This window comes from Aotus nancymaae, unplaced genomic scaffold (assembly GCF_030222135.1).
Source record: "Aotus nancymaae isolate 86718 unplaced genomic scaffold, 86718_ANA_hifiasm-v0.15.2.pri h1tg000079l, whole genome shotgun sequence".
In the NCBI taxonomy this organism is placed as follows: Eukaryota; Metazoa; Chordata; class Mammalia; order Primates; family Aotidae; genus Aotus; species Aotus nancymaae.
In genome coordinates this window covers 320,353-347,043 of record NW_026988494.1, presented here as the reverse complement: position 1 = coordinate 347,043, position 26,691 = coordinate 320,353, and the positions used below count along the sequence as shown (strand labels likewise).

Genomic DNA, 26,691 nt, shown 5'->3' with positions numbered 1-26,691 from the left:
TGGACAAACTTTAGCAGGTATCAGTAATACTAGCAGTGATTTATTGGGTACCTATTAAAAGCTAGATAATTGAATTACACACTCACTTATTAATTATATTTAATTCTCACAGCCTCACCTATCTATGAGGTAGATGAGCATTATCCCTATTGCGCAGATGAGAAAATTAAGTAGGACTTAGATAATTTAATCACTTTGCCTAAGGCCTCATAAGTCATAGGGTTGGTATTAGTCACAAGTTTATCTAATTTTAAAGCCTTGTTTCATTCTTTTTTTTTTTTTAAACTAACCTCTCTTCATTCCCCTACCCACTCTCCCCAGTCTTTGGAAAGCATCATTCTACTTTATATCTTTGTGAGTTAAACTTTTTAACTCCCGCACATAATTGAAAATTGTGATATTTGCCTTTCTGTGCCTGGCTTTTTTCACTTAACATAATGACCTCCTGTTCCATTCATGTTGTTACAAATGAAAAAATTTCATTCTTTTTTTATGGCTGAATAGTATTCCATTGTGATGTATATACCACATTTTCTTTATCCGTTCATCCATTGATTCACACTTACTTTGATTCTATGTTTGACTATTGTGAATAGTGCTGCAATAAACATGAAGTTTCAGGTATCTTTCTAATATACTGATTTCCTTTCATTTGGATAAATACCAAGTAAAAAGATTGCTGGTTTGTATTGTAGTTTTAGTTCATTTTTTTGGAGAAACCTCTACAATACTTCCTATTATGGATGTATGAATTTACATTCCCACTAATACTGCATGAGTTGCCTTTTCTCAACATCATCACCAGTATTTGTTAGTTTATATCTTTTTTGATAATAGCCATTCTAACTGGGGTGAGATGGTATCTCATAGTGGTTTTGATTTTAAAATTTCCAATGATTATTGGTGCTGAATATTTTTTCATGTCAGAAAAGAGCAGGTTGGCAATTTGTATGTCTTCCTTTGAGAAATGTCTATTCAAAACCTTTGCCCACTTTTAAATGGAATTATTCTATTTGTGTGTGTGTTTTTAAACTTTTATATTATATGTTTATCACATAAAAATGTAGTAAAAATGGACTGACTCATCCTATGGAACTATTCTCTGAATTCTCTTTATTATTGATATATGGACATAATAATATATAAATTTGATAAATATACAATTTTTCTGAGATATTTGAGGAAGTTTAGGACTAAGCACAGTATCATTTGTTTAATAAAATTTTGTTGTTAATTGGGTGTTAATTTTTATTTGAAGTAACTGTCTGTCCAAATCTGGGTGCTGAGTTTTATTTGGAATAATATCTGTTCAAATACTTTGCCTGTTTTAAAATTGGATTACGATGTGTATGTTCTGCTATTGAATTGTACTTAATTTTGTTTTTATAAGAACATATTTTCCAGTGAATAAAACCACATGACATCCTCAAGTATGATTTTGGCCTCTAAGCACTTATTATAAACATTTGTAATTGCCAATTGAATTTAACATTTCAAAATTAATTTATATCATATAGGAATCTGTTTTCAGAAGTATATTGTCAATGACATTATATGGATTCATTTTTAGGCAATCCAATGGTGTGAAGACTTTTAGCAGTTGCAGTTTGAGGAACTTTCAAAATTTCATTTCAAATATGGGTGCCAAATGTCTTCAGAACAAGCCACAAATGCAAGGAGTTCGGAGACCAGTCTGTGGCAATGGCAGATTAGAGGGAAATGAAGTCTGTGATTGTGGTACTGAGGCAGTAAGTCTGATAACTAGGAAAATTGATTAATAAATTTATTGTTTTAGTTTATCTTTGTCATAAATGTCATATATCTCAAATGTGAATGAGCACCATGCAGAATGTTGACAGTAAGTAAAGCTGGGTTGAAATACATACAAGACAATCAATATTGTCTAGGTTTTGTAGGTTGAAGAATTTTGAACAAGTTTAAAATGTACTGCAAAAAATTATTGGAAATGGGAAAGAGGAGAGTCTACAATAAGCTTTTGAGTTTCAGAGTAACTATATAAGGTTCTTTACAAATCTCTGCTTAATCTTTGGACATTTACAGATCTCTTAATGAAGATTGATTAAGCAGCCCAATGTGTCCTTTAGGGTCTGACTTCACAATGGAATCAGTAGTATGGGAATCTGTATCAATATTATAATATGAACACCAGATAATTTCGATTATTCACTTGATATGGAAACCTTGAAAATATAATAAATTCAAAGGCCCAGGGTATAATGCTTTCATGTAATTCAATATTTGCAGCATTGCAATATTGCAACATCTGTGGTACATAGATGTTATAAATTTCCTTGGTTACAAAGTAGACAGAAATTTATTAGGGCTTGTTACAGCCATAGGCCTGAATTATGTGTCCCATATCACATTATTTTAATTACTATGCTTTTGTATTATGTTTAACAATTTGGTAGAACAAGTCCTCTTCATTTTTTAATTTTATTTTATTTTTATTCATTTATTTTTTTGAGACAGACTTTTCACTTTTGTTGCCCAGGCTGGAGTGCAATGCCACCATTTCAGCTCACTTCAACCTCCGCCTCTCGGGTTCAAGTGATTCTCCTGCCTCAGCCTCTCAAGTAGCTGGGATTACAGGTGCCAGCCACCATGCCTGGGTAATTTTGTATTTTTAGTAGACATGGGGTTTCATTATGTTGGTCAGGCTGGTCTCAAACTCCTGACCTCAGGTGATCCACCCACTTCGGCCTCCCAAAGTGCTGGGATTACAGGCATGAGCTACCGCGCCTGGCTTTCTTCTTGATTTTGTTTTTTTAAATCAATTTTATTGGGGTATAATCCACATACAAAAAAATGCACCCATTTTAAGTGTACAGACTGATGAGTTTAAACAATTGTACATAACTATTGGTATAATTAAGAAGATAGATGTATTTTCATTATCCCCAAAAGTGTATTCATACCCTTTTGCAGTTATTTCCACCTCCACTTGTCTCCAGACAATTTCTGATTCTGTTACCTTTGCCTGGTCTGGAAAGTCATGTAAATGAAATGAGACAGCACATGTTTTTTGTGTCTGGCTTCTTCCTTTCAATATAGTGTTGTCGAGATTCATCCACTTATTTCATATCACAATAGTTTCCTCCTTTTAACTTTGAGTAATATTTAAATGTATGGATATACCACAATCTGTTTTAACCATTCACTTGCTAATGGACATTTAAGTTATTAACACTATTGATTCATTATTCTTAATTTGTAAAAGTACAACTGCTTGTGTGTACGATAAGTGTATGTTTATAAGAAATTGCCAAAATATTTTCCAAAATGGTTGTATCCTGTTATACTCCTGTCAGCAGCATATGAAACTTTGAGTTACTTTATATCTTCATTAGAATTTGTTATTATCCGCTTCTTAAATTTTAGCTATTCCAGTGGTTTTGTAGTGGTTTAAATGTGTATTTTCTTGATTACTCTAATGATGTTGAGCATGCTCTTACCAGTGACTTTTTTTTTTTAAAGCAATTACTTTCAATTGACAAATAATAGTTTTACATATTTCTGGGATACAGTGCAGTTTGGATATATGTTTACATTCTGCAATGATTAGGACAAGGTTATTAACAAATCTATCACTTCACATAACTTTTTTTTTGTGGAGAAAACATTTAAAATTTACTTTTTAAGTAATTTTTTGTTATATAATAGTTGCACATATTTTGGGGGTACGTGTTATATTTTGATACCTTATAGGATGTATAATGATCAAATCGGGGTAATTTGGATATCTGCCACCTCATATATTTATATTTTCTTTGTGCTGGGAATACTACAGTTCTTGCCATCTAGCTATTTTGAATTATACAACGAATTATTAACTATAATTTCCCTACTGTACTATTGAGTGCTAAACTAATTCCTTCCATTTACCTGTATTTTAGATCCCTTAACCAACTTCTCTTTTTTTGTCTATGTTCTATCTTTTGAAAAGACTTTCTAAGTTTTGTGGGTAGTAGATGTATATATTTATACATAATTTGTTGTACATACATCTACCATATATTTATGGTTATATGAGATATTTTGATACAGGCATGCTATGCATAATAATCACATGAAGGTAAATGGAGTATTCATCCCCTCAAACATTTATTTTTGGTGTTACAAACAATTCATGTACAACTAGATTATTTTTCACTGTAGAGACTTTGTTGTGCTATTAAATCCTCTCTCTTATTTATTCTTTCAAACTATTTTTTCATACCCATTAACCATCGTTACTCCCCTGCCCCCTCCCCACCCACCCAGCTACCCTTCCCAGCCTCCTACAACCATCCTTTTACTGTCTATCTCCATGAGTTCAATTGTTTTAATTTTTAGCTCCCACAAATAAGTGGGAAAATGCAATGTTGTCTTTCTCTGCCTGGCTTATTTCACTTAATATAATGACCTCCAGTTCCATCCGTGTTGTTGCAAATGACTGAATCTCATTCTTTTTTACTCATTCTTTTTTATGGCTGAATAGTACTCTATTGTGTATATATACCACATTTTCTTTATCCATTCATCTGTAGATGGACACTTAGAATGCTTCTAAATCTTGGCTATTGTGAATAGTGCTGCAGTAAACATGGGCATACAGATATCTCTTCGACATACTGATTTCCTTTCTTTTGGGTATATACCTAAGAGTGGGATTGCTGGATCATATGGTAGCTCTATTTTTAGTTTTTTGAGGAACCTCCAAACTGTTCTACATAGTGGTTGTACTGATTTACACTCCCACCAACAGTATACAAGGATTCCCTTTTCTCTACATCTTTGCCAGCATTTGTTATTGCCTGCCTTTGGATAAAAGCCATTTTAAAGGGGGTGAGATGATATCTCATTGTAGTTTTGATTTGCAATTCTCTGATGCTCATTGATGTTGAACCCCTTTTCATATACCTGTTTACCATTTGTATGTCTACTTTTGAGAAATGTGTATTCAGATCTTTTTCCCCACTTTCAAATCAGATTATTAGATTTTTTTCCTATAAAGTTGTTTGAGCTTCTTATATGGTCTGGATATTAATCCCTTGTCAGATGGGTAGTTTGCAGATATTTTCTCTCATTTTCTGAGTTGTCTCTTCACTTTGTTGATTGCTTTCTTTGCTATTCAGAAGCTTTTTAACTTGATGTGCTCTCATTTGTCCATGTTTGGTTTTGTTTTGTGTGCTTGTGGGGTTGTTATTCAAGAAATCTTTGCCCAGTCAAATGTCATGGAGAGTTTCTCCAATGTTTTCTTGTAGTAGTTTCATAGTTTGAGATCTTAGATTTAAGTTTTTAATCCATTTGGATTTTATTTTTGCATATGGCGAGAGATAGGGGTCTAGTTTCATTGTTACGCATATGGATATCCAGTTTTCTCAGCATCATTTATTGAAGAGACTGTTCTTTCCCCAGTGTATGTTCTTGGCATCTTTGTCAAAAATGAGTTCACGGCAGATGAATGGATTTATTTCTGGGTTCTTTATTCTGTTCCACTGGTCGACGTTTCCATACCACATCATTTTGGTTAGTATACCTCTGTATTGTAATTTGAAGTCAGGTAATGTGATTCCTCCTGTTTTGTTCTTTTTGCTTGGGATAGCTTTTGCTATTCTGGGTCTTTTCTGGTTCCCTATATATTTTAGGAGTTTTTATCTATTTCTGTGAGGAATGTCACTGGTATTTTGATAGAGATTGCATTGAATTTATACATTACTTTGGGTAGTGCGGCTATTTCAACAATATTGGTTCTTCTAATCCATGAATGTGGGATTTTTTTCATTTTTGGTGTTCTCAATTTCTTGCATCAGCGTTTTATAGTTTTCATTGTAGAGATCATTCACTTATTTAATTAGATTAATTCTTAGACATTTTATTTTATTTGTAGTTATTGTAAGTGGTCCTGCTTTCTTGATTTTCAGATTGTTCACTGTTACCATATAGAAATGTTTTTTTTTCTTTTTTCATATAAGTGCATAGAGGTATAAACATAACTTGTAGTGCTGTTTTGCTTTATCCCATAGGTTTTGGTATGTTGTATTTCCATTATCATTTGTTTTAAGAAATTTTTAAATTTTTTTCTTAATATTCTCATTGATCCACTGTTGATTCAGGAGCATATTGCTTAATTTCCATGAATTTGTGATCGTTTCCAAAATTCCTCTTGTTACTGATTTCTAGTTTTATTCCATTGTAGTCAGAGGAGATGCTTGATATTATTTATTTTTTCGAATGCATGAAGATTTCTTTTGTGACCTAACATATGGTCTGTCTATACTTGAGAATGATTTATGTGCTGAAGGAAAGAATGTGTATTCTTCAGCTGTTGGATGACATGTTCTGTAAATATCTGTTAGATCCATTTGACCTGTAGTGCAGATTAAGTTTGATGTTTCTTTATTGATTTTGTTAATTTTCTGTCTGGAAGATCTGCTGAGTGCCAAAAGTGGGGTGTTAAAGTCTCTAGCTGTTATTGTATTGGGGTCTGTCTCTCTCTTTAGCTCTGATCATATTTGCTTTATATATTTGGGTGCTCCAGTGTTGGATGCATATAGAATTATAATTGTTATATACTCTTGCTGAAATGATCCTTTTATCATCATATGATGTTTTATCATCATATAATGACCTTCTTTGTCTCTTAATACTTTTTGTCTTGAAGTATGTTTTGTCTGAAATAAGTATAGTTACTCCTGCTCTTTTTTTAGTTTCCATTGGCAAGGGATACCTTTCTATCCCTTTATTTTCAGTCTGTGTATGTCTTTATAGGTGAAGTGTGTTTATTGTGTAGGCAACAGATCATTAATTTTTTTTTGTTTTTAAAATTCATTCAGCCACTCTTATGATTTTTGAATGGTGAGTTTAGTTGACTTACATTCCATGTTATTATTGATAAGTAATAATGTCTTCTGCCATTTTGTTGTCTTCCTTTCCTTCCCCCTTTCCCCTTTCCTTCCCCTTTCCTTTTCCCCTTTCCTTCTCCTTCCCTTCCTTTCTCTTCCTTTTCTTCCTTCCTTTTCTCTTCCTTTTCTTTCCCCTTTCCTTTTTCCTTTTCCCCTCTCTTTTCCTTTTCTTTTTTCCCCTTTGCTTTCCTTCCCTTTCATTTTCCTTTCCCTTTCCTTTATCTTTCTCCTTCCTTCATCTTCCTTTTAGTAAAGGTGATTTTCCTCTGGTGATATGATTTAATTTCTTGATTTTTATCTTCTGTGTATCTTTTGTATGTTTTTAGATTTGAGGTTAACATGAAACTTGCAAATATTATCTTATAGCCCATTGTTTTTAAGCTCTTAACAACACTATTTGCACAAACAAGCAAAAAAAAGACTAATAAAAACTCTGCTTTACTTCTTCCCTCTGCTTTTCAAATTTTTGTTTTTTTCTATTTGTATCTATTGTACTATGTCTTGAAAAGTTGTAGTTATTATTTTGATTGGTTCATCATTTAGTTTTTCTGCTTAGAATAAGAGTAGTTTTATGCACCCCAGTTAAAGTGTTATAATAGTCTGTGTTTTTCTTTTTTTTTTTAATATATATTTTATTGCACCTTAGGTTCTGGGGTACATGTGCAAAACATGCAGAATTCTTGCACAGGTACATACATGGCAATGTGGTTTGCTGTCTCCATTCCCCCGTCACCTATATCTGGCATTTCTCTCCATGTTATCCCTCCCCAACCTCCCCACCCACGGCTATCCCTCCCCAATCCCCCCCAACAGACCCCAGTGTGTGATGCTCCCCTCCCTGTGTCCATGGGTTCTCATTGTTCAACACCTGACTATGAGTGAAAACGTGGTGTTTCTTTTTCTGTTCTTGTGTCAGTTTGCTGAGAACGATGGTTTCCAGATTCATCCATGTCCCTACAAAGGATATTAAACTCATCGTTTTTTGTGGCTGCATAGTATTCCTTGGTGTGTATGTGCCACATTTTCCTTGTCCAGTCTATCATTGATGGGCATTTGGGTTGGTTCCAGGTCTTTGCTATTGTAAACAGTGCCATAATGAACATATGTATGCATGTGTCTTTATAATAGAATGATTTATAATCCTTTGGTTATATAACCAATAATGGGATTGCTGGGTCAAATGGTATTTCTATTTCTAGGTCCTTGAGGAAGTGCCACACTGTCTTCCACAATGATTGAACTAATTTACACTCCCACCAACAGTATAAAAGTGTTCCTATTTCTCCACATCCTCTCCAGAATCTGTTGTCTCCAGATTTTTTAATGATCACCATTCTAACTGGTGTGAGATGGTATCTCAATGTAGTTTTGATTTGCATTTCTCTAATGACCAGTGATGATGAGCATTTTTTCATATGTTTGTTGGTCTCATATATGTCTTCTTTTGAAAAGTGTCTGTTCGTGTCCTTCACCCATTTTGAATGAGCGTGTTTTGTTTTTCTTGTAAATCTGTTTTAGTTCTTTATAGATTCTGGATATTAGCCCTTTGTCAGATGGGTAGATTGCAAAAACGTTTTCCCATTCTGTTGGCTTCCAGTTCACTTTAATGATTGTTTCTTTTGCTGTACAGAAGCTCTGGAGTTTAATTAGATCCCATTTGTCTATTTTGGCTTCCATTGCCAACGTTTTTGGTGTTTTAGTCATGAAGTCCTTGCCTATACCTATGTCCTGAATGGTTTTGCCTAGGTTTTCTTCTAGGGTGTTTATGGTGTTCGGTCTTATGTTTAGATCTTTAATCCATCTGGAGTTAATTTTAGTGTAAGATGTCAGGAAGGGGTCCAGTTCCTGCCTTCTGTACATGGCTAGCCAGTTTTCCCAATACCATTTATTAAACAGGGAATCCTTTCCCCATTGCTTGTTTTTGTCAGGTTTGTCAAAGATCAGATGGTTGTAGATATGTAGTGTTACTTATGAGGCCTCTGTTGTGTTCCATTGGTCTATATCTCTGTTTTGGTACCAGTACCATGCTGTTTTGATTATTGTAGCCTTGTAGTATAGTTCGAAGTCAGGTAACATGATGCCTTCAGCTTTGTTCTTTTTGTTTAGAATTGTCTTGGCCATGTGGGCTCTCTTTTTGTTCCATATGAAGTTTAAGGTGGTTTTTTCCAGTTCTGTGAAGAGGGTCATAGGTAGCTTGATGAGGATAGCATTGAATCTATAAATTACTTTGGACGGTATGGCCATTTTCATGATATTGATTCTTCCTAACCATGAGCATGTAATGTTTTTGCATCTGTTGTGTTTTTTCTTATTTCCTTGAGCAGTGGTTTGTAGACTTGCATATGTTGAACCAGCCTTGCATCCCCAGAATGAAGCCTACTTGATCATGATGGATAAACTTTTTGATGTGCTGTTGCAATTGGTTTGCTAGTATTTTATTGAAGATTTTTGCATCTATGTTCGTCATGGATATTGGCCTGAAGTTTTCTGTTTTTGTTGAGTCTCTGCTGGGTTTTGGTATCAGGATGATGTTGGTCTCATAGAATGATTTGGGAAGGATTCCCTCTTTTTGGATTGTTTGGAATAGTTTCAGAAGGAGTGGTACCAGCTCCTTTTTGTATGTCTGGTAGAATTTAGCTGTTAAGCCATCTGGACCTGGGCTTTTTTTGGTTGGCAGGCTATTAATTGCTGCCTCAACTTCAGCCCTTGTTATTGGCCTATTCAGAGTTTCTACTTCTTCCTGGCTTGGGAGGGTGCAAGTATCCAGGAATTTTTCCATTTCTTCCAGGTTTACTGGTTTGTGTGCATAGAGTGATTTGTAGTCATCTGATGGTAGTTAGTATTTCTGTGGAATCTGTGGTGATATGCCCTTTATCATTTTTTATTGCATCTATCTGATTCTTCTGTCTTTTCTTCTTTATTAATCTGGCTAGCAGTCTATTTTGTTGATCCTTTTGAAAAATCAGCTCCTGGATTTATTGATTTTTTGAAGGGTTTTTTTGTATCTCTATCTCCTTCAATTCTGCTCTGATCTTAGTTATTTCTTGTCCTCTGCTAGCTTTTGAATTTTTTTGATCTTTCTCCTCTATCTCAATTTTGATGATAAGGCATCAACTTTAGATCTTTCCTTGATTCTCATGTAGGCATTTATTGCTATAAATTTTCCTCTAGACACTACTTTAAATGTGTCCCAGAGATTCTGGTACGTTGTGTGTTCATTCTCATTGGTTTTAAATGACATCTTTATTTCTGCCTTCTTTTCATTGTTTATCCAGTCAACATTCAAGAGCCAGTTGTTCAGTTTCCATGAAGTTATACAGTTCTGAGTGGGTTTCTTAATCCTGAGTTCTAATTTGATTGTACTGTTGTCTGAGAGATTGGTTGTTATGATTTCCATTCTTTTGCATTTGCCAAGGAGTGATTTTCTTCCAGTCATGTGGTCGATTTTAGAGTAGGTGTAATGTGGTGCTGAGAAGAATGTATATTCTGTGGATTTGGGGTGGAGAGAGTTCTTTAGATGTCTATTAAGTTTGCTTGGTTCAGATCTGAGTTCACGTCCTGGATGTCCTTGTTAATTTTCTGTCTCGTTGATCTGTCTAATATTGACAGTGGAGTGTGAAAATCTCCCACTATTACTGTGTGGGCGTCTAAGTCTCTTTATAAGTCATTAAGAACTTGCTTTATGTATCTGGATGCTCCTCTATTGGGTGCATATATATTTGGGATCATTAGCTCTTCTTGTTGCATTGATCCTTTTACCATTATGTAATGCCCTTCTTTGTCTCTTTTGATCTTTGTTGGTTTAAGGTCTATTTTATCAGAGACTAGGATTGCAGCTCCTGCTTTTTTTTGCTCTCCATTTGCTTGGTAAATCTTCCTCCATCCCTTTATTTTGAGCCTATGTGTGTCCTTGCATGTGAGATGGGTTTCCTGGATACAGCACACCGATTGGTTTTGACTTTTTATTCAATTTGCCAGTCTGTGTCTTTTGATTGGGGCATTGGGGCATTTAGCCCATTTACATTTAGGGTCAATATTGTTATGTGTGAATTTGATCCTGCCATTTTGATGGTAGTTGGTTGTTTTTCCCATTAGTTGATGCAGTTTCTTCATTGTTTCAATGCTCTTTGCCATTTGGTATGTTTTTGGAGTGGCTGCTACTGGTTGTTCCTTTCTATGTTTAGTGCTTTTTTCAGGAGCTCTTGTAAGGCAGGCCTGGTGGTGACGAAATCTCTCAGTAATTGCTTGTTCAATTTCTCCTTCATTTATGAAGCTTAGTTTGGCTGGATATGAAATTCTAGGTTGAAAGTTCTTTTCTTTAAGGATGTTGAATATTGGCCCCCACTCTCTTCTGGCTTGTAGATTTTCTGCTGAGAGATCTGCTGTGAGTCTGATGGGCTTTCTTTTATGGGTAACCTGACCTTTGTCTCTGGCTGCCCTTAGCATTTTTTCCTTCATTTCAGTCCTGGTGAATCTGATGATTATGTGCCTTGGGGTTGCTCTTCTTGAGGAATATCTTTGTGTTGTTCTCTGTATCTGGACTTGAATATTGGCCTGGCTTGCTAGGTTGGCGAAGTTCTCCTGGATAATATCCTGAGGATTGTTTTCCAGCTTGGATTCATTCTCTCTGTCACATTTAGGTATACCCATCAAATGAAGATTAGGTCTTTTCACATAATCCCATATTTCTTGGAGGCTTTGTTTATTTCTTTTCACTCTTTTTCTCCAATCTTGCTTTCTCATTTTATTTCATTGAGTTGATCTTCAGTTTCTGATATCGTTTCTTCTGCTTGGTCGCTTTGGCTATTGAAACTTGCATATGATTCACGAAGTTCTCTTGTGTTTTTCAGCTCCATTTAAATCATTTATATTCTTCTCTAAGTTGTTTATTATCATTAGCATTTCATCAAACCTTTTTTCAAGGTTCTTAGTTTCTTTGCTTTGGGTTAGAACATGTTCTTTTAGCTTATAGATATTTGTTGTTACCCACCTTCTGAAGCCTGTTTCTATCAATTCAACAGACTCATTCTCCATAGAGCTTTGTTTTTTTGGTGATGATGAGTTGTGATCCCTTGGAGGAGGAGATGTGTTCTGATTTTGGGTGTTTTCATCCTTTTTGTGCTGGTTTCTTCCCATCTTTGTGGATTTATCTACCTGTGGTCTTTATAATTGGTGAATTTCGGATGGGGTTTTTGAGTGGATGTCCTTTTTGTTGATGTTGAAGTTATTTCTTTTGTTTTTTAGTTTTCCTTATAACAGTTAGGTCCCTCTGCTGTAGTACTGCTGGAGATCCACTCCAGATCCTGCTTGCCTGGGGCTCACCTGCAGTGGCTGCAGAACAGTACAGGTTGCTGTGTTTCTTCTCCTGTTATCTTTGTCCCAGAAGGATACCTGTCAGATATCAGCCTGAGCTCTCCTTTATGAGGTGACTCTTTGGATACATGGACAACAGGGAGCTGCTTGAGGAGCCAGTCTGTTTCTTATAAGAGCTCAAGTGCTCAGCTGTGAGCTTCTTTTTTCTGTTTAGAGCTGCTGGGCAGGTACATTTAAGTCTGCTGTAGTGGAACTCATAACTGCCTTTTTTCCCAGGTGCTCCGTCCTGGGAAGGTGAGGCTTTATTTATAAATTCCTGACATGCTGCTGCCTTTTTTCAGAGCTGCCTTGCCCAGCAAGGCGGTAGCCTAATCACAGTCCACCAGCAGAGGCATTGCTGAGCTGCCATGGGCTCTGCCCAGCTGCTGTGAACTTCCTTGGGTTTTATTTATAGAGGTATAGTTAGAACTGCCTTGGTAATGGCAGTCTGCCTTAGTAATAGCGGACTGCCTCTGTAATGGCAGACTGCCTTGGTAATGGTGGCCTGCCTTGGTAATGGCGGCCTGCCTTGGTAGTGGCAGACTGCCTCGGTAAAGGTGGATGCCCTTCCCCCAACAGAGCTGGACTGTCCTGGGTCCCGCTGCACTTGTGCGAATCTCTCAATCCAGAGCATTTCAGATTGCCAGTCTTTGTGGGGATAGGTCCTGCTGAGCCACATCACCTGGATCCCTGTTTTAGCCCCCCTTTTTCCAGTTGAATGGGCCGCTCTGTCTCCCAGACATTCTAGGCGCTAGTTGAAACTGCTGCCCAGATTTCTGTGAGTTTTTGTGAGGAGACCTGCTGTGCTGGCTGAAACAGCCATGCTGAGAACTCATGGTGCTTTTCAGCTTGGGAATCTCCTGGTCTGTGGGCAGTAATAACTCATTTGGACATGCAGTGTTCACTCACCCTCTGCATTTTTCTCACTGGGAACTGCACTCCAGAGCTGTTCGTATTCGGCCATCCTGTGTTTTTCTTTGTAGGTACTCTTACCCAGTGAGTTTTCTACCTTCAGATGATTTATTATTGCTCATTAATGCCCTTTTATTTCTGATTATATAATTATCTTTTGCATTTCTTATAGGACAGGTCCAGTGTTAATGAAATCCCTCAGCTTTTGTTTCTCTGGGAAAGTCTTTATTTTTCCATTATGTTTAAAGAATATTTTTTACCAGGAATGTTATCTTAAGGCAATTTTTTTCCCAGCACTTTTAAATATGTCATGCCACTCTCTCCTGATCTGTGAGGTTTCCTCTCAAAAGTCTGTTGCTGGATATATTGAATCTCCATTGTATATCATTTGTTTCTTTTCTCCTGCTGCTTTTAGGATCCTTTATGTTAAACCTTTAGGAGTTTGATTATTAAATGCTTTGAGGTAGTTTTCTTTGGCTTAAATCTGCTTGGTGTTCTATAACCTTCTTGTACTTAGATATTGATATCGTTCTCTAGGTTTGGGTAGTTCTCTGTTATCTTTTTGAAAAAAACTTTCTACCCTCATCTCTTTCTCTACCTCCTCTTTAAGGCCAATAAACTCCTAGATTGGCCCTTTGAGGCTGTTTTATAGATCTTGTAGATATGCTTCATTCTTTTTTATTTTTTTATTTGTCTCCTCTGTGGATTTTCAAATAGGCTGTCTTCAAGCTAACCAATTCTTTCTTCTGTTTGGTCAATTCTGCTATTAAGAGACTCTGATGCATTCTTCAGTATGTCAGTTGCATCCTTCTACTGCATAATTTCTGCTCGATTTTTAAAATAATTTACTTTAAAAGTTTACCCAAAACCTAAAATGCAATAAAAAAAAATTTAAGGATAGCTTTATGAATAGAAGGTTTAGAGATTCTAAAATAAATGGCTACAATCTCAAAAAAAATGTTTACCTAATAGAATTTTGAATTCCTACTCTGTATTCTCTTGAATTTCTTTGAGTTTCCTCAAAATAGCTAGGTTGAATTCTCTGTCTGAAAGGTCACATATCTGTTTCCCCAGGGTTGGTCCTTGATATCTTATTTAGTTCATTTGGTGAAGTCATATATTCTTGGATGGTCTTGATGCTTGTGGATGCTCTTTGGTTTCTGGGCATTGAAGAGTTAGGTGTTTATTATAGTCTTTGCCATCTTGGCTTATTTGTATCCATCCTCCTTTAGAAGGCTTTCCAGAGTATTCGATAGGACTTAGGTGTGTGATTTAAGCCATAGTTGCATTAGGGGTTACCCCAACCTCTGTAATGTATTTTTTTTTTTTTTTTGAGACGGAGTTTCGCTCTTGTTACCCAGGCTGGAGTGCAATGGCGCGATCTCGGCTCACCGCAACCTCCACCTCCTGGGTTCAAGCAATTCTCATGCCTCAGCCTCCTGACTAGCTGGGATTACAGGCATGCACCACCGTGCCCAGCTAATTTTTTGTATTAGTAGAGACGGGGTTTCACCATGTTGACCAGGATGGTCTCGATCTCTTGACCTCGTGATCCACCCGCCTCGGCCTCCCAAAGTGTGTAATGTATTTTTTTTGCAGACTCTTAGAGGTACTGTCTTGGTGGGCTTGGAAACTGTCTGGAAGAATTCTCTGGATTGCCAGGCAGAGACACTTGTTTTCTTTCCTTTCTCCCAAACAAATGGAATCTCTCTTTCTCTCTGTGTTGTCTGGAGCTGGGATTGGAGAGACACACTCCTGTGGCCACCACCACTTAGATTGTGCTGGATCAAACCTGAAGTTAGCATGGCACTACAGTCAGCAAGAGGCAAAGCCAACCAGGCTTGTGTCCTTCCCTTTAGGGTGCAAGTTATCACAGCCCCTGGGCAGGTGCAGAGATGCCATCCTGGAGTTAGGGATTAGAGTCATAAATGTTAGAAATATACCTCGTGTTCTATTCTACTGTCGCTGGTCTGGCATTCAAACCACTTGACACAGTCCTTCCCACTCTTCCTCTGCTTTCCATAGGCTGAGGAGCCTCACTCTGTGGCCTCTACCACCACAGGTCCACAGGGAGTAATGCCAGGCCACTGCCGATGTTCAGTTTAGGCCCAATGACTCCTTAGTCAGCTTGTTGTGGGTATGCAAGGCCTGGGACTCACTCTTTAGGGCGTGGGCTCTCCTCTGTCCCAGGGCAGGTACAGAAATGCTATCTAACAGCCATAGCCTGGAATCAGGGAAGCCAGGAGCCCTCTTTGTACTCTACCTCACTGTGATTGATCTTGTACCTGAAGCCAGCATGACTAAGTTTTACTCAAGGCCTACAGCATACTACCTGGGTATCACTGTTCATTCTTTAGGGCCGAAGGGCTGCTTAGTCAGTATATGATTGATCCTTCCTGGACTAGGTCGTTCCATTCAAGGAAGCAGGTTCCATTCTGGCTCAGGGTATGTCTGGAAATGTCTGGGAACTAGGACCTGGAATGGGGACTTCACAACCCTGATCAGTGCCCTATCTTATTGTGGTTGAGCTGGTATCTAAGATGGAAGACAAAGTCTTCTTTACTCTTCTCTTTCCTCTCAACTAGAAGGAGGGGCTCTTTTTGGAGCTGTGCACTCTGCTGCCTGAGGTTAGGGGAAGGATGGCACAAGCACTCCCTTAGCATCCCTGGCTGGTATCTCCACAGGTCACTTTCCCCTACAGTCCACTGGCTTAGAGCCCAGATCACTACTAGGACTTTTCTAGGCATTGAAGTTCTTGTGTCATAGATTGTCCTTCAAGTTCACTTAGGGCCCCAGAGTACTCCAGCCCATGGTGGTGAGGCTTGCTGGAACTCAAGCTCTGACTGATCAGATAGATGATTCCCCTCTGGCTAGGGCTGGCTTGTATGCTGCTTCTAGGGATGGGGGTCAGCTGAGTATAGCCTGGTTCTACTTTACTGTGACAGAGCAACACTGAATTCAATGCAAAGCCTCACAATCACAGTGCTTTCCTCCCTTAATCATATAGATTCCCTGCACTGTGAAGCTGCTGCTGGGGGATGGGGGATAGTTGATGTTGGCAATTCAAGACTTTCTTTCCCACCCTCTTTGGTGCCTCTTTCAACAATATGAAGTCGTTAAAGAGCAAGTTGTTTAATTTCCATGTAATTGTGTGGTTTTGAGATATCTTCTTGGTATTGATTTCTATTTTATTTCACTGTGATCTGAGTGTATGATTGGTATAATTTCAATTTTTTGAATTTATTTAGGCTTGCTTTATGGCCAAGCATGTGGTTGATCTTAGAGTATGTTCTGTGCATGGATAAGAAATATGTATATTCTGTTGTTGAACATGTGGAGTACTCTGTGTGTATTAGGTTCAATTGGTCAAGTGTTGAATCACGTTCAGAATTTCTTTTTTAGTTTTCTGCCTTGGGTGGTCTGTCTAACACTGTCAGTGGAGTATTAAAGTTCTCCACTATTATTATGTGACTAAGTGTTTTTGTAGGTCTGGAAGTAGTTAGAATCTACGTTCTACAGTGTTCAGTGCATATATATTTGGTACCAATAACTCTTCTTGTTGAATTGAACTCTTTATGTAATGCCATTATTTATCTATTATTACTGTTGTTGATCCAAAGTTTGTATTATCTGATATAAAAATATTGACTTCTGCTCTTTTTTATTTTCCATTTGCATGATAGATCTTTCTCCAACCCTTTAGTATGAGCCTATTCATTTTGTTACATATAAGATGGATCTCTTGAAGACAGCAGACGAATGGGTTTTTTTATTCAACATGCACTTAAAGTCCCTTCTACTTATTTCTTCTCTGCTCTATACTATTTCTTTTGTTCCACTAATTTTAGGTTTGGTTTCTTCTTGCTCTTCTAGTTCCTTGAGATGCATCATTAGGTTGCTAATTTGAAAACTTTTCTCTTTTTTGATGTAGGTATTTATTCTCATAAACAATCATCTTAGTATTGCTTTTGCTGTATCCCATAGGTTTTGTTATGCTGTGTTGCTATTTTCATTTGTTTCAAATAACTTTTCATTTTTATTCTTTATTTCTTCATTGACTATTGATCATTCAGGAGCATGTTGTTTAATTTCTATGTGTTTGTGTAGTTTCCTAAGTTCTTGTTATTGATTTCTAGTTTTATTTTATTATGGTCAGAAAATATACTTCATATTATTTTAATTGTTTTTTGAATTTGTTGAGATCTATTTTTTAGCTTAGCATTTGGTCTGTTCTGAAGAATGTTTCACTTGCTAATGAAAAGAATATGTATTCTATAGCTGTTTGATGAAATGTTGTATTAGGTCCATTTTGTCTAGAGTGTGGTTTAACTCTGAAGTCTCTATTGATTTCTTTTTTTGGTCTGGGTGGTCTTTCCATTACTGAGTGAGGTGTTGAATTATCCGAGTATTATTGCAATGTATTCTATCTTTCTCTTTATTTCTATTAATGTTTGCTTTATATATTTGGGTTCACTGGTGTTGGGTGCACTATATTTAGAATTATTATGTTCTCTTGCTAAATGGACTACTTTAGTATTATATAGGGACCACCTTTGTTCTTTTTACAGTGTTTGACTTGAAATTGATTTTATCTAATATAAATATAGCTATTCCTGCTCTTTTGTGTTTCTATGTGCACATACCATATTTTTTATGCCTTCATTTTTAGTCTATATGTATCTTTATACATGAATTTTTTATAGGCAGCATATAGTGGAATCTTGCTTTTTATCCATTCTTACATTCTCCATGTCTTTTAAGTAGAGAATATGGTCCAGAGGAAGGTAAGTAGGTTACTGGTTATTCTCTTATAACCTGTAGTAAAAGTCCTACATTAGTCTTTTAAATGTTTAGAGATGTTAAAACCTATAACTATCAGCAACATTTGTGTCCTTTTCCAAATTCAAAAAGTAAGCCTATCAAAATATAGCTCCTAGTAAAGATTTTACTATTGTCATGATGTATTTTTACTTGTACATTTCACTAATTCATAGCAATGTGGACCTACAAGCTGTTGTGATTTTCGAACTTGTGTGCTGAAAGCTGGAGCAACATGTTATAAGGGATTATGCTGCAGAGACTGTCAAGTAAGGTTTAGGTTTTTGAATATTTTTCAAATATGTATCAAATCATGTGCAGGGGACTTTACAACACTTAGACCTACAGCTGTAAATCAGTTAAATTACTTTTTAGATAAAGAGAAAGATAATAAATTCAGAACCAGATTTCTGATTTTTGTTAACTTTTCTTAGGTGTTCTATATGTCAATATTTTCACTAAGTTGATGCTGTTGTTTTTTAAGCCTTGATTGCCTTGATTTAGAGATATTGTAGGATTTTTCAATACAGGAGATCTCCATTGAATGGGACAATTATTTATTTGCATGATATAGTATTTATATTATTATAAATAAAAATGTTTTATGGGTTGTGAATAACTCTCTATTTGTATGTAATGGAAAGATACAGCAGACTTCCCTAACTGTATAAGGAATGAAACTCACTAGAAGTAACATTTTCCAAATGGTACATGTAGCATTAACATTTAAACTTTGCGCTTATTATTCAAAGATCATTTGACTTAAAGACTATGTTTTAGTTTATATGGTGAAGACATTGACTCCTGTTTTCTATTTTTCTTTTCAGCTCTTCTAAAATATTATTAACAAGTTTCTCATATGAGAATATCTCTGTTCAATTATCTGTAATGCATTCTACCTTCATGACTGTCCTGGACTGACACAGTTTTATATGTTATTTTCTTAAGATGTTATTATCTGATTGCATTCTTATTTCTGTAATCTTTTTACTGTCAGCTGGAAGTTATCAATTAAGAATTATGAGATGATGTTTTATTTAAGATTCTTTTTGCAAATTTCCACAATTCTATGTATGAAAGAGTACATATATCCATGATTTGAGAGAAAGATTATAGTTGGATTCCTTCCTCTGCAAAGACTCTCATAGTTGAACTGCATTTTTAATCACACTTCTTTTCCCTCTGCAGTTATTTGTGTTTCAGTTTGTCACAGAGTCTTAAAGTATTCCACACTTACAAACTATGGCTTGAAAAAGTGTTTTTTATTTGGAAATTGACTAAATTATAGTATTTTCACTGAAAAGAAATACATTTTCTAAGCTAAAAGTGAACTTTCTTCTCTTACATTGAGAACACAAATAAAAATTTGACTTTCATCACATCAGATTTGTGTTTTTCTTGTACATAGTCTTTTATCTTAGTCGATAACATTCCATTTATATTTTAATATTAGCATTATGTTTTGTATACATTATGTATACATTATGTATTAATATACATTAATGGTTAGACTAAAGAGAAAATGATTAACACAGTTTTGAAGTAAATATTGATAAACACAGTAATCCTATTTGTAATGCTTTATTTTTTATATTCTAATTTCTCTTAGATTTTACAGTCAGGTGTTGAATGTAGGCCAAAAGCACATCCTGAGTGTGACATCCCTGAAAATTGTAATGGAAGCTCACCAGAATGTGGTCCTGACATAACTATAATCAATGGACATTTATGCAAAAAAAATAAATTTATTTGTTATGATGGAGACTGCCATGATCTTGATGCACGTTGTGAGTCTATATTTGGAAAAGGTAATATCTTTTTGGTACATCTAAATAGCTAGTCCTTAACATTTTTATTAACTTTACCGAGGCAACGGGGAATGTTTTTCATATATATAAAATGTGGAATGTTTTCTATAGTATAAAATGTGGACTATTTTAATATATATTTTATTATATGCATAAGTAAACATGTACACACTAATTCTTCTGTTTAATTCTAATGTTTATATTTTTCCATCTTTATTGAAGTATAATTGACAAAAATGATATGTTTTTAGGTGTATGATTTTGTTTTGATAGCTGTATACATTGTGAAATATTGGTCACAATTAAGCTGATTAACATATCCATCATCTCATATATTACCATTTTCTTTTTTATCCTTTAAAAGAATTTTTATAGCTATCCTTTTTGCAGATTTCAAGCATATAATACAATATTGTTAACTAAAGTCACATTGTTGTACATTACATCTCTTCAAGTTATTTATTTTGTGTAACTGAAACTTTGTACCCTTTTCTAGCATTTCCCCATTTCTCCCCTTACCTCGGCCTCTTGCAACCATCATTCTACTCTCTGCGTTTTTGAGTTTGACAGTTTTAGATTGCATATATAAGTGAGATCATGCAGTATTTATCCCTCTGTATTTAGCTTATTTCAGTTAGCATAATAGCCTCTAGGTTCATCTACATTATTGCAAATGGCAGGATTTTCTTCCTTACTATGACTGAATAATACTGCATTTTGTGTGTTTGAATATATGTTATATCTATATAAGCATATACATTATATATATCACATTTTATTCCATTTATCTGTTTAAGCTAACAGTGAACTTTATTCTCTTACACTCAGAACATAAATAAAACTTTGACTTTCATCACATCAAGATTTGTGCTATAGTTTTTCAACCAAATAGACCCTGGTTGTTTCTAAATCTTGGCTATTGTGAATAATGTAGCAATAAACATGGGGGTGCAGATGTCTCTTTTGCAATATTGATTCAGTTCCTTTGAATCTATACCCACTTGGGATTTGTGAATCATAACGTAGTTCTACTTTTAATTTCTAAGGATGTTCCATACTGTTTTCCGTAGCAGCTGTACCAGTTTACATTCCCACTGACAGTGTATGAGGGTTTTTTTCTCCATATCTTCACCAACATTTGTTATCTTTTTTTCTTTTTTTTTCTTTTTTTTTTTATTAAACTCCAAACAAAATCCCATATTTTTGTTTATTTGTTTGTTTAGTTAAATCAGATCTATGTTTTAAAAAATATAACCTAGGCTACATATTTTTTTTTTTTTATTGCATTTTAGGTTTTGGGATACATGTGAAAAACATCTTTTCATATATGTCTTGATGAATTTTATGTATTCTTTGGAGAAATTTTTATTCAGTCTTTTCTCCATTTTTAATCAGGTTTTTTTTTTTTTTTTGCTACTGAGTTTTATGAGTTACTGATATACTTTGGAAATAAATTCCTTATTATATATTTATATGACCTGCAAATACTTTATCTTATTTTATAAGTTGGCTTTTCACTCTGTTGATTTTTTCCTTTGTTGTGCAGAAGATTTTTAGGAGATGCCTGTCTTCATCCCCTCACAAAAAACAAAAATAGGCAATTATCTATGAATAATAATAGTCTTAATAGTCTTGTGAAGACTCCAAGGTCCATCTAAAAACCTTCTAGCAGCACAGCAGAGAAAAAAATGGAGAAAAACTGTAAAGAAGAATTGCTGATTAGAGCAGCACATCTGAGATATATGGAGATGGTTATGAACAAAGGGAGAGGGCTATCAGTATTAGCCACTCAGCATGTTTCATTGTCATCTCCAATGGCCTGCTCTGTAGAGGACAGTGGCATCTTTTATCACTGAGGTAACCAACAGTCATCCCTGCCTTTGCATGGAAAATGAGATCCAACTGTGCCTTTCCTCCAAGAAGCAGCTACTGTTTTATAGTTCTGAGACTTGAGCAACTACCCCTCCCAATCCTGTGCACACCCCTGACCCTGGAGATATGGCTCCTGTCTGGATTGTGTGCACTTACACCTCAGGCTCAGAGATAGTGCAGCTATGTGTGAGTCTTCACACTGAACCTGGGAGCTTCTGTTGCTCTATACCCACATATGCTTAAGACCCTGACTCTCCATCTACTCCACAAATACCTACTCTACTTCCTACATCACTACTTATGTGGAAGCAGGGCTGTCTTCATCCAAGGCTCCAGTGTCACTGCTGCCCTGTACCCTTTAGTCCCTTCATGTGTGTTTGTGATTCAGATGCTGGCTCTGTGGCTACTGCATGGGCACTGTGCATCAGATACCAGTAAGAGAATGCTCTCAAACCAGACCTTGTGGCAAATGAAATTGCCTAGGGCCATGACTTCCCTGGTTGGAGAAAAAGAGCACCAGGACCCCAGGATCCTTTACCATTGAAAACCCAACAGTCTGATTGCTCCTGCAGATACCACAGCTTTAGCTGCTCCAGACCCGCTGCTTTGAAGGGTACATTGCTGTGTCCCCACCAAAGCCAGAACAATCCAATCCCACCCTTCTAACATCCTTTTGCCCACCCATAGAGTAAGATTTTTTTTTAATCAGTGAAAGCATTCTGTAAAGTTTCAAAATGGTGACTGCTCCATCAAATTTGAAGTTATCAATGCAATACAATAAGAAACATGAAAAACTGAGGAAACTTATTACCATCAAAGGATGCAATAATTTTCTAATAACTGATCCCAAAACAATAAAGATCTTCAAATTGCCTGAACAGGATTCAAAATAATTATTCCAGGGATACTCAGCAAACTCCACAAGAACACAGAGAAACAACATATTTTTTTTAAATAAAAAATAATCAAATTATTGGCTGAAGAACACAATGAATGACATTAAGATGAAATAGATAACATTTATAACAGAATTCTTGAAGCAAAAGAAAGATCAGTGAACTTGTAAACAGATTACTTGTATGTATACAATGAGAGGAGAAATAAGAAAAAAGAATGAAAAGGAGTGAAGAAAGACTATGGGACTTAGGAAACAGCATCAAGAGAGCTAACATTCTCATTATAAGAGGTAAGAAGAGAAGAGAGACAAGGACAGAAAGCTTATGTAAAGAAATAATAACTCAAAACTTCCAAAATCTTGGGAAAGATATAAACATGCAGGTACAGGAAGCTCAAAATCCTTCAATCAGCTTTAATCCAAACAAGACTACACCAAGCTCAAAATTCTTCAATTAGGTTTAATCCAAACAAGACTACACAAAGACATGTTACAATAAAACCATCAATAAAGATAATGAAATTTTGAAAAAAGAAAGAGAAAAGAAAAGATTAGGTAACATAAGAACACATACAAGTTGAATTTTCTCAGCAGATACTTTGCCAGTGAGGAGGGTGGAATGATATAGAGATAAAAGAAAAAAAAATGACAATCAAGAATACTTTATCTGGCAAAGCTGTTCTTCAGAAATAAAGGAAAGATAAAACTTTCCAAGACAAAACCTCAAAGAGTTCATTGCCACTAGATCTGTCTTACAGCAAGTGTCAGTGGGAGTTCTTCCATCTGAAACAAAAAGACTAATACATAGTATGGAAATATATAAAAATATAACATTCACTGGTAAAAGTAAGTATATAGTCAAATTCAGAATACCAAACACTGAAATGATTATGTGTTTCTAATATAAAGGTTAAAAGAAAAAACTACTGAAATAATTATTACTATAATAATTTGTTAAGGAATATACAACATAAAAGCTTATAAATTGAAGTGGATCATCATGGCAGATGGGAAGCAGGACTCGATTGTGACTCCAGATAGAACAGTGTGTGGTGGCTCACATTGTGAATTTTAGCTCCAGTCAACTGCAAGAACAAACCAGCAATCCTGAGAGGACCCACAGACCCTCTAAGGAAAGTGGACTGCTCCTACAGAACCCAGGAGACACCCCAAACACTGTAAGTGCCTCAGTTGTGAAAGTGGGAAAGGGAGACCCTCTCTTCCTCCTCTCCTGAACACATGCCTCCACTGGAGAACTGAAGGTCTGTTTTTGGGAGAAGTTTTAGATCTTACCTGGAGCTGAGTCAATTTAGACAGCTGGGCAAAATACAGGGGTAGAGGAAGCAGCAGAAAGGCCCAGGGAGCTCAAAGAGACCATTCCTGCCTGGCATCACAGGGATCCCTTGGGAGGGCGGCCAGAGGAGCAGAGAGTAAAACTCCACAGGGAGAAGTAAACAGACTCCGGGCTGTTGAAGTGTGGGGCATGGTGGGAGTGAGACTGGCCCTTCAGTTTGTATGGGAGCTAGCTGAAGCCTGTGACTCCCAGCTTTCCCCCACTTCTCTGACAACCTGCATGACTCAGCAGAGGCAGCCATAATCCTCCTAGTACACAACTTCAGTGACCTGGGAATCTCACCTCACCCCCCCACAGCAGCCACAGCAAGAGCCACCTAAAGAGAGTCAGAGCTCAGACATGCCTAGCTCTGTCCCCGAATTCTAGGGCCCCATCCACCACTGATCTCTCTCCATACTACCACAGCTGATGCTCTCTGGAAAGGACCACCTCCTGGCAGGAGGCCAACCAACACAAAAATAGAGCATTAAATCACCAAAACTAAGAACATTCATGGAGTCCATTGCACCCTCTGCTACCTCCACCAGAACAGTTGCTGGTAACTAGGGCTGACAGACCCATAGACATTTCACATCATAGGAATCTGTGAGACAACCACCAGTACCAGCCTGATCTGGGTAGACTCGCTGGATGGCTAGACCCAGAAGAGAGACAACTATCACTGCAGTTTGGCTCACAGAAAGCCACACCCATAGGAAAAGGGGGGAAAGTACTACATCAAGGGAATACCCTATGGGACAAGGCTTCAGCCGTAGACCTTCCCTCTGACAGAGCCTACCCAAATGAGAAGGAACCAGAAAACCAATCCTGGTAATACGACAAAACAAGGCTCTTTAACCCCCAACCCCAAATCACACTAGTTCACCAGCTAATCAGGGAGGCAACAGAGAAAGGTGTAGCCCAGTGCAAGGAAATCCAAAACATGATACAAGAAGTGAAGGGAGAAATATTCAAGGAAATAGATAGCTTAAAGGAAAAACAACAACAACAAAAATTCAGGAAATTTTGAACACACTGTTACTAGAAAGTCTCAGTAATAAAATTGAACAGTAGAAGAAAGAAATTCAGAGCTTGAAGATGTGGTCTTTGAAAGAACCCAATCCAACAAAGACACGGGAAAAATAATAAGAAAACATGAACAAAGCCTCCAAGAAGTCTGGGATTATGTTAAAGGACCAAACCTAAGAATAATTGGTGCTCCAGAGTAAGAAGAGAATTCTAAAAGCTTGGAAAACATATTTGGGGGAATAATCGAGGGAAACTTCCCTGGACTTGCTAGAGACCTAGACATCCAAATACAAGAAGCACAAGGAGCACCTGGGGAATTCATTGCAAAAAGATCATTGCCTAGGCACAGTATCATCAGGTTTTCCAAAATTAAGAAGCAGAAAAGAATCTTAAGAGCTGTGAGACAGAAGAACCAGGTAACTTATAAAGGAAGACCTATCAGATTAATAGCAGATTTCTCAGCAGAAACCCTACAAGCTATAGGGATGGGGCCCTATCTTTAGCCTCCTCAAACAAAACAATTATCAGCCAAGAATTTTGTATCCAGTGAAACTAAGCAACATATATGAAGGAAAGATAGAGCCTTTTTCAGACACACAAATGCTGAGAGAATTTGCCATTACCAAGCCACCACTAGAAGAACTTCTAAAAGGAGCTCTAAGTCTTGAAACAGATCCTGGCAACACATCAAGACAGAACCTCTTTAAAGAATAAATCACACAGGGCCTATAAAACAAAAATACAAGTTAAAAAGCAAAAAACAAACAAACAAAAAACCCAAAGTACACAGGCAACAAAGAGCATGCTGAATGCAATGGTACCTCACATTTCAATACTACATTGAATGTAAATAGCCTAAATGCTCCACTTAAAAGATACTGAACCACAAAATGTATAAGAACTCACCAACCATTTACTGCCTTTAGGAGACTCACCTAATACATAAGGACTCACATACACTTAAAGTAAAGGGGTGGTAAAAGGCATTTCATGCAAATGGACACCAAAAGTGAGCAGAGGTAGCTATTTTTATATCAGACAAAACAAACTTTAAAGCAACAGCAGTTAAAAGAGACAGAGTGACATTATATAATGGTAAAGGGCCTTGTCCAACAGGAAAATATCACCATCCTAAACATCTATGTAACTAACACGAGCTCCCAAATGTATAAAACAATTACTAATAGACATAAGAAATGAAATAGAAAACAACATAATAATAGTGGGGGACTTCAGTACTCCATTCACAGCACTAGACAGTCATCGAGATAGAAAGTCAGCAAAGAAAAAGTGGATTTAAGCTACACCTTGGAACAAATGAACTTAACAGATATATACAGAACATTTCATCCAACAACTGCAGAATACACATTCTATTCAACAGCTCATGGAACTTTTTTTAAGATCGACCATATGATAGGTCATAAAATGAACCTCAATAAATTTAAGAAAATTGAAATTATGTCAAGCACTCTCTCAGACCACAGTGAAATAAAACTGGAAATCAACTCCAAAAGGAACCCTCAAAACCATGCAAATACATGGAAATTAAATAACCCGCTCCTGAGTGAGCATTGGGTCAAAAACGAAATCAAGATGGAAATTAAAACATTTTTTGAACTGAATGACAATAATGACACAACCTTTCAAAACCTCTGGGACACAGCAAAAGTGATGTGAAGAGGAAAGTTCATAGCCCTAAATGCCTCCATCGAGAAGACTGAAAGGGCACAAACTGACACTCTAAGGTCACACCTCAAGGAA

The 26,691-nt window shown here is 36.4% G+C and overlaps 1 protein-coding gene across 1 annotated transcript in view; it reads left to right on the top strand.

Annotated features, from left to right (window-relative positions):
• The window catches only part of ADAM32 (ADAM metallopeptidase domain 32), a 135,322-nt gene that overhangs the window by 56,570 nt on the left and 52,061 nt on the right, over positions 1 to 26,691 (top strand). Inside the window, exons 12-14 of the mRNA XM_064368683.1 lie at positions 1,571 to 1,748; positions 18,167 to 18,259; positions 19,600 to 19,798. Of these exons, the coding sequence (XP_064224753.1) occupies positions 1,571 to 1,748; positions 18,167 to 18,259; positions 19,600 to 19,798 (470 nt within the window). The remainder of the gene's footprint in view (positions 1 to 1,570; positions 1,749 to 18,166; positions 18,260 to 19,599; positions 19,799 to 26,691) is intronic.